At 38.0% G+C, this 13,551-nt stretch overlaps 1 protein-coding gene across 1 annotated transcript in view; it reads left to right on the top strand.

The window, feature by feature from the left end:
* HAUS4 (HAUS augmin like complex subunit 4) overlaps window positions 1-13,551 on the top strand; it is a 770,196-nt gene that overhangs the window by 665,934 nt on the left and 90,711 nt on the right. The window contains exon 8 of the mRNA XM_044058014.1: window positions 535-665. Coding sequence (XP_043913949.1) covers window positions 535-665 — 131 coding nt within the window. The remainder of the gene's footprint in view (window positions 1-534; window positions 666-13,551) is intronic.

The raw sequence follows: 13,551 nt of genomic DNA, 5'->3' as shown, positions 1-13,551 counted from the left end.
ATATATATATATGTTATCCGTAATTTTTTATCCTCATTTCATTGCTTCCCATTACACTGCATTGATAACCTTTTCTCATTTCTTCTTCCATTTCTGTAAGATTACCTTTAAGTTATTTAATCGTGATGAACTACGGTATCTGGTTTTGGCCGTTTTCTCTCTACATTTGCACCTTTTTAGTTCCACTAGGCTGATTTGTCATCCCATTATTAGCTCCCCCCCCCCCCCCGTGTTGTAATGCTCTCTCTTCATTACTTATCTTGAGTTGCTTCTTATGCGAATCTGATCAGCGTTCCTTGATGAAGTTTGGATTTCTTGCTTCTTTTATTCACTAATCATTGTTGACAGGAGGTTTGATATGATATGTTCTGTGCATTGACTTTTTGTTTTTGGCATGTCTTTTTAAATTGTGTGTATATATATATATATATATATATATATATATATATATATATATATATATGTGTGTGTGTGTGTGTATATACATATATATATATATATATATAAACTATATTTTGTGTTTTTTTTTGTTAGGTTCTCTTAAATTGTCTGAGTGTTCTGCACAAATTAGCCAGAGACTGCAGACTGAAAGTTCAATCAGAAGTGGACCAAATAAAGACCCAGTACTTGGAGTCCAAATGCAGTGCTACCTTTCTCAAGTTGAGGTAGGTAGTAGTAAAATTTCATCTGTTTATAAATATTCAGAAGTAAGGTTACTTCCTGCTTTCTGCTAAGTGAATGGAACTGTGTTTAAACACTGTTGTGTGAAATTTATGGATTGACATTGTCTCAATTTGCAGCTCATTTCTAACACTTTAACATCATTTGTAATACTTAATGATGGAGAGCATTATAGTAGATGTTGCCTAAGCCAAGTGGGAAAACTGTTAAGATACCATTCTTTACACCTTTACTGAATGTTTACTTGTTTCATGATACGTCTTTCAAATAAGACATCAAAACAGCCCCTTTAAATGTTTAGATTAGAATACGTTATTCTTCTAACATTTCATCATTTGTTATGTAATGCACAGGAGCCCATGTATATAACTTCAAATGTCCTCCACATTGGGTAGTTGGTATTGTATCTTTTGATATCTATAGCTGACGGCATGTTTCCAGAACATCTTCAGTTCCCATTGTAGATAGTGTGCATGTCTGAATGTCATGAGCAGGATTAGGAAGGCACACTCATCTTCAGTTTGTTTTTGCTGCTCACACGGTTTAGATGTCATTCCCAATATCCAGCCTTGGAAAGTACTTGTATTTATTTAATGCGTGAAACTCCTAAATCTTCAGTTCCAGTGGCCAGAACTTGCATCTGTTCTGTCTTTAGTATGACAAAGCAGTGCCTAAAGTGCCATTGCTTCAGTCCTGCCACATGCAGGAGACTGTGTGAGAGAAGATTGACTTGCATCGTCAAGAGGAGGATGATGGCTTTTGGACTGTGGCACCACTAGGAATGTCAGTAAGTTCCTTGATGTCATCCTGGGTTAGTGCCAGACCAGTAAGAAAATGCAAGGAATCCAGAGGTTACACATTAGTCAAAGCTTCCTACAAAGTCTGCTTAGGAGATAGGCTGGCATGCTGTTTACTTCATGCCTGAGTTGAGGAAAGCTTTCTGGCTTGAGCTAAGTATGCCGTTGTTTGTCGTCCTAAACTGGTTGGACTTTGGGATGTCACAGGCTTTGAATGAGCATACAGTGTTTGACAGCTTATGGGTCTTTTCATTGTGTGGGTACATAATTTCAGAATTATGGACCACAATTTGACCCCCCCCCCATGCATGCCACTCAGAACCACAGACTGCCTCTCACACGCAGTACAATGAGCATTAGTGCCTTGTTAGCCAGCAGATCATATTTTCTTGCCATTTGCTGCTCACCTTGCACTTCAGGCAAACCCAGTTGTATTTTTGTGGAATTAGAGGGTAGAGGAAGCCCTTCAGTCTCCCCTCATTATTGCTTGGAATGGCATTTCTAAGGGTTTTAAGTTCCTTGTGTCAGAGACAACCAGAAATACTCATTACCTCTTTCTATGAACCCACCTTTGAGCATCATGAAATATTCCATGGATTGGCCAGTTGCATCTCGGCTTTCTTCCAAGGAATGGTAAGCCACTGTTTGGAAACGAAAGATTATGCTTCATTTGTTCCCCAAAAAATAGAGTGCCCCTTCTCTCCCACAATCCCAAAGGGAGTAGTGATGTCCTGAGCAGGCATTCTAGAGTAGATTTCTGTATGATTTCTCTGGCCAAGCACTGGTCTCAGAGACTGCATAGCTTTCTGCCTTGCTTTTTTTTTTAAGAGGCCCAGAGCTCTGGACACTGGTAGGCAAGATGGTGTATTCTTCTACCTTGCTGGAATGCTAGTCAAGACCGTGTTTTTTTCTTCTGCCATATTGGAATATTTGTGAGGATGGTGTTTTCCTCTGTTGTATTGGACCTTAGCCCATAAATTCTCTGTTTTTATTTTATTTCATTTATTTACCGGGAAAGTCCGACTGGACACAGGTCCATTTTCAGCGGAGACCCAGGGAGAAAAGCTCCACAGTACAGTAGAATGCAGTACATGAGAGAACACAGTATAGAACATACAGTTGATTTTAATACATAATAGGTTAGAATTTAACAGTTTTAGACAGTACAGTAGACAGTCATTGAGGTATATAGTCAAAAACTTAAAAAAAGTTTTTTTTTTGTTTTTTTTTTTTTTTTTAACCAGTATCTGGATTTACAAGCTTTTTAGGGCAAATCTGTTTATACTTATCTGAACATGTTACACACAATTAAGTTGGTATGGTTTAACCTGGAGTGTAACATGAGCATAGCCAGTTAGTTAACTAGTGGGTTTTAAGGAGTTTTTTGAAATGACTTGACCTTTAAATTATAATAATTAAGTAATTTATTGCCAGACAATGATTTTGTTTGAAACAATGTATAAAGACTGATTTTCATGTTGTTATATTGATTCTGAAGAAGTCTCCGGATGGAGATGAAAGCGCTCAATCAGTAAATGTTCATATATTATGTATTATACACAGTTTAATTTTATGTTTTAGTAGCCATTTGTGGCAAGTTCTTCTATTAAAGTAGATTTTTATCGGACTACCCTTGAATTTTGGTTTTTTGGATCATGCAGGTCCTGGAGTGCTAAAAGACCGCCTTTATTGTATCGGAGCAGTGCCCTGTGTTTTACTTGGTTTATTTACCTTGTTTCTGGTTACCAGTTTTTTGAAATGATTGAAGGAGGTGGTAGAAGTTATATGGATTGGTAGTGTGTTCCAGGTTTTGGCAATGGTGCTGGCAAAGAGTGATTTACCAGCGTTGTTTTTATGTTGGATGACCGTTATTAGCATTCTGGCTGTTGGATCGTAGGGTTCTAGTGGGAATGTGGGGCTGTATTAAATGCTGAAGTGCTGGGGTAATTCTGGGAGGTAGTAGAGTTTGTGAGCTATAGAGAGTTGATTGAGCATGAGTATATGAGGCAACTCAAGCTAGTTAAGCTGTTTTAGGGATAGACAGTGGTGGGACCTGTAAGAAGCATCAGAAGCAAACTTGGCAATCTTATTATAGCAAGATTCCATTTTATTTAGTTTGGCTTGGCGTAGATTAATCAAGATGGGAGAGGTGTAGAGGAGCATGGATAGGAGATGAGTCCTAGCGATGGTAACTTTGGTATGTTTAGTCATAAACTGTTTGTTCCTGTAGAGGAGGCCTAGCTTTTTATTGACTTTCTTGATGATTTGTGCTATGTGGATGTCGAATTTCAGGTTATTGTGTATCTCTATGCCTAGCAGTTTAGTATGTGTGGTTGGACTAATTTGAATGTTTTCTTTGGAGTTGATGATGAAGTTGTTGCTCAGGCGAGGAAATCTACCTGGGCCAAAGAGAATTAGTTTTTTTTTTTTTGAGGTTAAGAAGAAGTTTGATGTTAGTGAACCAGGTTTTGGCTAGGGTGAAGGTGTTTTGGGTTAAGGTTTGTAGTTCACTTAGGGTGGGGGTGGCACATATAAGGGTGGTGTTGTCAGCATATTGTACTACTGAGGCAGTTGGTAAGGATGAAGATATCTGGTTAGTAAATAGAGAAAACAGAGGGCTGAGGATAGACCCTTAAGGGAACTCCTATAGTAACTGGTAGCAGGGGGGACAACTGGTCTTGCCCATAGGACAGCTTGCTGTCGATCTGACAAATAGCTGTTAAACCATGATATAGAGGAGGACTTATATTTAGGGTAGATAGAGTTGCAAGAAGCATGCTGTGGTTTACCATGTCAAAGGCTTTTGATAAGTCTAAGAATATGGAAGACGTGAATAGACCCTTGTTTCTGTGGTGATTAACTATGTTGGTAAATGATAATAATGCTATTGTGGTGCTGTGGGAAGGTCTAAAGCCATGCTGGGATATGGAGAGTAGGTTGTTATTCTGGAGGTATTGCATAAGTTGAGTATGAACTACTCTTTCTAATATTTTGGATAACGGTGGTAAGATGGCTATAGGGCGATAGTTGGCAAGTTCTAAGGAGTTACCTCCTTTGTGTAGTAGGATGATTTGGGAGGTTTTCCAAGAGGCTGGTACTTTGCATTCTGACAGAGATCTATTAATGAGAATGGAGACTGGATAGGCTATAACTTCAGCTGATATTTGAAGGAAGTCTGCTGGTAGCTTATCAGCTGCTAGAGTGGTTGTTTTAAGTTTCTTAAGGAGTTTGGAAATTGCCTTGGTGGACATGGGATGAAGTTGAAAACTGGGGGTATTGTTTTGTGTATTGGGGTGGGTTGTAGTAGTTATTGGTGTGGGGTGGGTAGTATAATTATTTTGGGTATTGGCAAGGGTCTCGACTGTTTTGGTGAAGAATTTATTATTGTGTGGGTATGTTTTCATGATTATTTGGTAGCAGAGGGGTTGGTGTAGTGGACTTTCCTGGGTGCAGTATACAATTTATTGTGTTACAGAATTTTTGGGGGGTTATGAGCATATTTTTCTAGTAGGTTTTGTTAGTAGTTAGATTTGTCTAGTTTGATATGTTTTTTGGCTTTGTTCCGGAGCTATAGATAATTTTGTCTGAAGATAGTGGTTTTGTTTTTTTGGTATTGAGACCAAGTGTTGTCCCTTTCTTTCATTATAGTTTTAATGGGATTTGTTAGCCATGGGGCATAATTAGTTTTTATTGTAATTGTTCGGGAGGGTGCATATTGGTCCAGACTGTTTAGGAAGGTTGTGTTGAAGTATTCAACTGCTTTGTCTAGAGATAATTGCTTTAGGGGAGTCCAGTTGCAGTTTTTTAGTGCATTGATGAAGTCAGTAGGTATGAAGGTCTTTTTGTTACGAACTACTCTGAGGATAGGTTGGCTGATCGTTTGGCATTTGTTCCTAATTAGGTAGGTAGGATGATGATCACTTAGGGTATCTGGAAGACAGCCAGATTGTTGTGTAAGATTGGGGTCAGATACCAGGATCCAGTCTAAGATGGACTTTTGATTGGATGTTTTGTCAATTCTAGTGGGGGTGGTTATAGTTTGGGTAAACCTGTGGAGGTTAATAAAGGCAGTGGGATTATGGCTGGAGCAGTTGAGCCAGTGAATTTTAAAGTCTCCTAATAGTATGGTTTCATGTGGAATGGAGTTGGACGTTCAATTAAGCAGGTTTTCCATTAGAGTGATATTATTGCTTGGTGGGATGTTCTATTTCTGTTCTGACCTCTTCTGTTCCAGTTTGAGAAAATCTACCTTTCACACCCGAATATCTGCTGAATGAGGCTGTATAAAAGACTGTTGTATTGACATGCATTTACACTGGCCTTTCCTATAGGCTGCTTTAATTTTTACTATGCTGGCACTATGGCTAGGGCAGCAAACCTTTAATATGTCTGTTTGCCAGCTGACATAGTTGAAACTATCAAATAAACTTTACCCCTTTCTCCATAAACCTGCAGGAGTCCCACAAGGCTCCATCCTAGGCCCCCTACTGTTTAACACATTCACAAACAACCTACTGGAACTCTCATTCAGTATGCAGATGATTCCACTATTATCTGCACTTCCCCAATACTTCCTAAACTACTCTTCAACACATGAAAGTCCTTTACTGCTGTCAAAACCTGGCTTACAAATGTTCAACTCTTCCTTAACCTTAACAAAACCAAAGTCATCCTCTCCCACCCAAAAAATCCCACTCCTGACATAGATAAATTCAAAATATACTCGACAGACCACACTACTACTGAAATAGTACAGCACACCAAACTGCTTGGTTATGGGGAATTTGAATAATCCTACCATCAACTGGGAAACTTACTCTACCCCAGACTTGTTAGCATTAAAGTTCCTTCACTTTGTTAATGCCCTGGAGCAAATTGTCCATACCCTGACAAGAGGAACAAACATTCTAGATCTGGTCCTCACCCACATGTCAAACAGTTGCACTGCTGCAGCTGTTGGACCCTCGTTAATTAAAACTGACCACAAATCAGTCCCCTTCGAACTGACACTAACACTACAACTCGCAAAGGGGAAATCAGACTAAAAAACTTCACCAAGGTAAACTGTACCCTCCTAGGTGGAGGTGTAAATGCATTCCAAGCCTCACCCCAAGCTGAAAGTGTTTATTAAGCCGAAGCTTACACTAAAGCCCTGTACAATCACTTGCATAAGTGTATAAACTCTGCTCTACCAGATAGAATCAAAGCCAGAGCCTCAAGTAAAATCAAGCTACCATGGTGGACAAACTACAGAAAATGCTATCCAAGAAAATAAAGACAAGGACCCAACAATGGAAAAGCACCCTCCTCGGCCTTAACAGGCAAATAAGACAGATTGTCAAATCCTTCAAGACCTCCTTTCAGAGAAACCTAGCAAGTACTGCCAGGGGTAACCGTAAGGCCTTTAACAGCTACATACGTAATCTAATGGGCAGCACCCAAGCATGTCCAGAACTTGTGGTCAATGGTATCACACACACTGACCCCACCAAGGTGGCAAACCTGCTAGTGGATAGGTTTGTTACAATTTCACTCCCTTACCCCCCCGTAACTTACAACAAACATTCCCTCACCCCCCCTCAACCTTACATATCTGAAGAACAGGTCATCAAAGCCCTGTCCGAGGCAAAGAATACGGCCTTTGTGGGATCTGTTGACATCCCAAGCTTTCTTCTAAACAGGCTAAAACGTGAATTAGCATTACCAGTAAGTACCCTTTTCAGTCATAGCCTAAGCATAGGCTTTGTTCCTGCTTAGTGAAGAACAGCTACAATTATTCTCCTCCACATAGGTGGCCTAGCAACAAACCCGGGGAATTAGACTCGTAAGACTGACCAGCCTCATCTTTAAGGCCATGGAATGTATTATGATGGACCTCATAAAGACATAGGTGACCTCCAATCCCTGGATAATATCCAATTTGGCTTTGTGAAGGGCAGACCCTGCCTTTTAAATCTGGTGGATTTCTTTGAAAGTGTGACCAGGGTCATTGATGTGGGAAAGTCTGTACACACAGCATACCTCGACTAGGCAAAGGCTTTTGACACACTCCCACATTCAGGCATTACAAATAAACTGAATATAAACCCCTTCGTTGTAAGATGAGTTGCCAACTGGCTCACAAACCGTACACACTATCAAAGTGGGTGACTCCACATCAACCAGCAGATTTGTTACCAATGAGGTGCCACAGGAGTTAGTGCTGGGCCTCCTACTGTTTGGCATATATTTCTCAGAAGTTCAGGTCAAAACTAAATGGTTGTGGCTGACCAAGTTTGCAGATGACTGCAAACTAGGCGCATTCATTGAATCCCCAAATTATGTCAGTATGCTCCTGGAGGGTCTCTCACAGACCGATGACTGCTGTATTAGTCACGCTCTCAAACTGAAAGCAAAGAAGTGCATCATCATTCCCTTCGGCACAAACAGTGTCCCTCCCCACTATCACATCAACAATAATACCCTAAGTTCCCATGAAGTGGTAAGGGACCTGGGATCACAGGTTGACTGCGACCTTAACTTCGACCACCACATGTCCACTGTTGTAAGGAAAGCTTTCCACTTGGCTCACTTGATTAGTAAAGGCATTGCCTTGAGAGCAAAAGAAGTTACAACCCCCCTATACTCTGCACTTATCCAGCCCATAATTGATTATAGTGCCTAATTCGGTATGTACCATACTAAGCACCTGTAGCAGTTAGAGAGACCTCAGAGGTTTCTAACAAAGAAGGTCAAGGGCCTCCAGCATGTGCCTTACATGGGCCGACTAAAGTCTCTGTCACTATATTCCATATCATATAGATTTCTTAGGGGAGACTTATGCCTGTACTACAGAGCAACCCAAACCTAATGAACTTGCTGCATATCTGTAAATCAAATGGGTCTAGGGCTACCCGTTACAGGGACTTAAGTATGGCCTGCGACTTAAATAAGACATGCTGGAGGGACGGATTCTCCCATTAACTACCACGTCTTTGGAACAGGCTACCAATTCATGTGAAACAGAGCACCTCTATGACTGTTCAACAGGGGGATGGGGCACCGTAAATTCTTACTGGGGATAGTGCCCACAACACTCCTGGACATGGGCAGTCATTACTGAGGTATTGACTAGTACTTCTATGGTAATACATTGGGTTGAAATGGCTAGGCTTGCAATGACCTCTAGGTCGATAGCCTAATAATCTCCTATGATGAACTGAAATTCGACCTACACATCCAGCATAATATAAAGAAAATTCACCAGAAGTTAGGACTTCTCTACAGAAATAAAAACTTTCTAAACAACTGAACTAAAATCACCTTGGCTAAAACTTTCTTGCTCTCCTTCCTACCTCCCTATTCTGTGGTGCCACTATTCTTACCAACTTGCAGTTTGGATTTAATAGAAATTTGTAACAATGCTATAACAAATAAACCAAAAAGCAACAAAAAAGAAACCAAGAAGCAAAGTGCGAATGACCCAAAAAATCCTCACTCTGCAGTTCAAATAGGTATTCAGCAAGTGCAAATGCTAAAAAATGTAATAGCAGCTTGAACAGTAGCTTGAAAGAAATCCTCGTAAAATAACAAGCAGGTGCCAGCAAAAAAGCTTTATTCCACAAGAACGAACTCCAAACACAAGCGCTTTCGCCCGTTTGTAACGGGCTTTTTCAAGTGTAACTAGTTGCACGTCAGACCTTGCTTATATATGCTCAAGTAAATTAAATCATTACATTAATTGCTTGAACAATTAATTAATTATGTAATTAGTCGAACTTGTTTTTTTAAAAATACAAGATACTATTACAACAAGCCAACATGACATACGCACTTAATGTGCAAAAATATAAAAATCAATTAATAAACAATGCAAATACAATAAATTTAAACGCATGAAAAGATGCGTAAAATGTTTAAAAATGTGTTTAAATATTGCTAATGTTCAAAATGCAGTATATCAGCATGACATGAACAATTGTTTACGTGTTTTCTAAAAATCACATGATAGCTGCATCAACAATTATATGCCATAATACCTAAAATATTAAACCAAGAATTTTTTGTGCATTATGTTATCATGAAAATGAAGTTTTGATTAATTAATGAATGTTTAAACCATTACAATTAGGGAAACTGTACTAAAACTTGTCTTACAGACAATCATTGTAACCATTTTAACCCTAATAAATTAAATATGAATCTGTGATTGCTCTTTTAAAATTAATATTAAATAAATAAATAGTGCTTCAAATGCTTTGATCTGACCTTTTTTATATTAAAATATGATCAACGTAATAAATAAACAGTTGATCAATAGAAAACATGTACATATGCTATCATAACAAAACATAAAAAGTGTAAACAATAACCTCTAATTTATAATTTGTCTCTTTTGTCTTTCAAGATACAAGCCAAACTAATTCCCTCGTTTAAGCCTGGGAACCTGGTGGCATCCAATTTAAGCTGCCACATTAATTCTTTCATGTTTAAGGCATTTTGCCAGTCACCACCCCTCATATCACAAATCACCCTGTCCAGGACAAAGAAGCGAATAGACATGTTGACACAATTTTGAGAATGCTTGACAAAGGCATTCGTCTCTTTTTTTGTTTTAATGTCGTTCATGTGTTCATATATTCTGCGCTTCAACTCCCTTTCTGTTTTGCCCACATAAAATGATAAACAGCTTTGGCAAATCCCTAGGTATACCACTCGGGATGAATTGCAAGAAAAGTGTTCATTAGATGTGATAGTGATGTTTCTGGAGGGGATAGTGACATTGCCAGCATTTAAAATGAATGCACATTGATGGCACCTGCCACATGAAAAAGTGCCCTTCCTCTTAGTGACAGCATGAGCTAAAAAATTATTACGAGTAGAGTTAGTTTTTTCAAAAATACCTTTCAAATTGATGCCCCTTTTTTTAACAAAAGAGATTTTGTTAGGGAACATGTTTGCAAATTCGTCCTGCCGAAAAACAATAGGCCAAAAATTTTTAACTGTGTTTTCAATAAAAGCTGCATCCTGCGAGTATGTGTATATAAAATTACTATTTGAATTATAACAACAACACCAATGCGGAGCAGCAGACAAGCGGAGGCAAGAACAGACGTGTAAGCAAATATAATATAAATCCAAATAACCAACCACATACACGCTGTCCTGCTGGCTATAAAACGCTGGGTAACTGGCTGTACAGCATTAAGTAACGCTAGATGACTTTAAACACAGTTCAAACTCCACGAATAAAGCAACGATCCTTCAATAAACCAAAGCTGTTTAATGAACAAGAACACAGTGAGCGCTTTCGCCAATAGGCTTCTTCAGACTGACAACAATTCACTTTTGTGCAAGCATTTAAAAACCTTTACATGAGATTTCATTGGTTATTCATTATGAATATTAATGAGCATCATTAAATAAAGTGCACAATGCAATAAAATCGTCATCAAGAAACGTTCCTTAAAACTGAAGTGTCAATGAATAATGCTTGTGACTCATATGTATATAAATCTAAGAGCACCATAAATTGAAATACATATTGCATTAATCATGTCTACAATGGACATTCCTTATGTCTAAGCCAAATGCATGTAAACGGCTACCATCCTGAGCTATGAACATAGATGCATCTATCTAACAAAAACGCACAATATAAACACACAATATAATATAAAAAATGCAAAAAAGTCAAATATTAAAAACATGTTAAAAAAGTACTATAAATCCTATCATGTAAAGAAAAGCATAAAATAATAATGTTTATAATAGGAAAAAATAATAATAAAAAAAAGCATTCCTCTAAAAAATATACATATATACACATAAAGAACATGTCTATTTATAAGCTGTATATATATATGAAATGCATGGCAAAATTACAATATGAACATGCCATGTATCAACATATAACATCACATAGGATGGGGAAGAAAACTTATATCAATATAATATGGTGTATATATACCACATCTACCTCGTCAAAAAGACTGAATGCACACAAATGCATAGTAGAGTATTGTCCGTGTGGTCTCAAACTATAACGAAAGCAGTATGTAAAAAGCAAAAATCAACCATTTTTCATAAAGCAGTGGATGAATATTTATAACTATAAAGGACATATAGTTGATATAATGTCCTAACTAAAAAATAATTAATAATAATGACAGGTTTCAGTCGCTACTATAAAAAACTTCAATCAGTGTCATAAAAACTAATCAAAATACACCCAAGGCAAATAAGAGCACTTGTCATTCAACACAAATCCTAAGACAGTTGGACTATCTCATACAGCAAATAAATTTATTCTTATAAAAAAGAATGGTTTTAGTTCAGTGGGGTTTAAAAATCTTCCTGTTCTTCAAGAAAGGTTTGATCTGTGTTTTGTCATTTAATCCTGGGGGATTATCAGATCTAAGTCTGATAATCCATCTCATTTCACATTCAAGGGTCCTATCTATAATACCTCCCCCTCTAATTCCCTGCTTTAAAAACTGTAAGACAAAGAAAGAAAACGTATGATTAACACCAGATTCCTTATGATGTCTAGATAATGCATTAGTATCAGAGCCTATTCTAATTTGGTAGTTATGTTCCCTGATACGCTCTTTTAACATGCGGTTGGTTTTCCCAACATAGTAGGATGAACATGCTTTGCACATTGCCAAATAGACAACGTGCTTAGTTTCACAGTTGGTATGGGTGTTAAAATAATATTTCCGCATGGTATTCGGATGTGTAAACTCTGTATCTGTATTAATATGACAACATTGTTTACACTTGCCACAAGAGATCGTGTTTGTGTTATCATTCATATTCATCACTTCTAAATGTGGATATTTCGGTTTGCAGAGAATTCTCTTTAAGTTAGGGAAATTCCTATATACTAATCTAGGTCTTGGACCCACTACCTTAGCTACTTCACTGTCTGAAAGGAGTATATCCCAATGTCTGTACAGCATATTCACTAGGTCAAGACTATTCCTGCTGTAATAAATTGTCGCTTTAACAAAATCTTCAGGTGCACTCACAGCTTCCACCTCTACCTGTTGTTCCATAAAATAGGGTCTAGCTCTACCCGGTCTCATAGTTTCCACTTCTGCAATAATATTGCAGATCTTGTCTTTATCATACCCTCTTTCTAAAAACTTATTCATTAATTCTGAAGTCTCAAGTTTAAATTTCTCATCATTAGGGTTAAGACGTGAGGCCCTCATAAATTGACCCCTAAGCACATTATTAAATACATAACTGGGGTGCATGCTTTGTTTGTGTAAAAGACTATTCTTATGACAGGCCTTCCTATGAATTGAGGTATTTAATAATCCATTCTCCATCCTAGTTATCTCCACATCGAGAAAAGAAATATTAATCCTTGAGAAATTGAGTGTGAATTTAAGGAAACGAGTGGATGTATCAAGGAAGTGGACAAACCTCACTAGGGTCTCCTCACTTCCAAACCAAATGAAAAAGAGATCGTCCACAAATCTACGATACATCCTGACATATTTCTGGAATAGATCATTAGTGCATAGGAACTTGTCTTCCCAGGTGGCCATGACCAAGTTGGCGTAGCTATTGGCACAAGATGTGCCCATAGCTACGCCATCTCTTTGTAAGTATATATCAGTGTCAAACATGAAAATGTTGTTAGTAAGAATCATTTCCAAGAATAATCCAACAAGGTCGACCTTAGTATTCGTAAACTGGGAATGAGTAACTAAATATTCAGAAATATATGACATGCCTATTTCATTGGGAATGACTGTGAAAAGGCTTACAACATCAAGTGTTACCATAACAAAGGGTTGGTCATCTCTTAGATTCCTAGTAAAAGAATATAAATCTAACAGGAACTGTTTACTGTCTTTAAGTATTCTTGTGTTGGCATCAACCAAAGGTCTCAAAAGATTGTCCGTGTAGACTGAGAGGGGTTCTGTAGCCCATCCTTGACCCGCTACAATTGGTCGCATGGGTGGGTCTGTGAGGGATTTATGTACTTTCGGAAGTCCCTGGACTATAGGTATAATGGGATCTTTAACCTTAAAAAAGTCGTATAACTCCTTAGTGATGTCAGATGACATCAAAAGAT

This window comes from Protopterus annectens, chromosome 16.part0 (assembly GCF_019279795.1).
Source record: "Protopterus annectens isolate FY-2018-M chromosome 16.part0, PAN1.0, whole genome shotgun sequence".
Classification (NCBI taxonomy): Eukaryota; Metazoa; Chordata; order Ceratodontiformes; family Protopteridae; genus Protopterus; species Protopterus annectens.
Note: the sequence above shows the minus strand (reverse complement) of the source record. Positions and strands in the feature narration are given on the sequence as shown.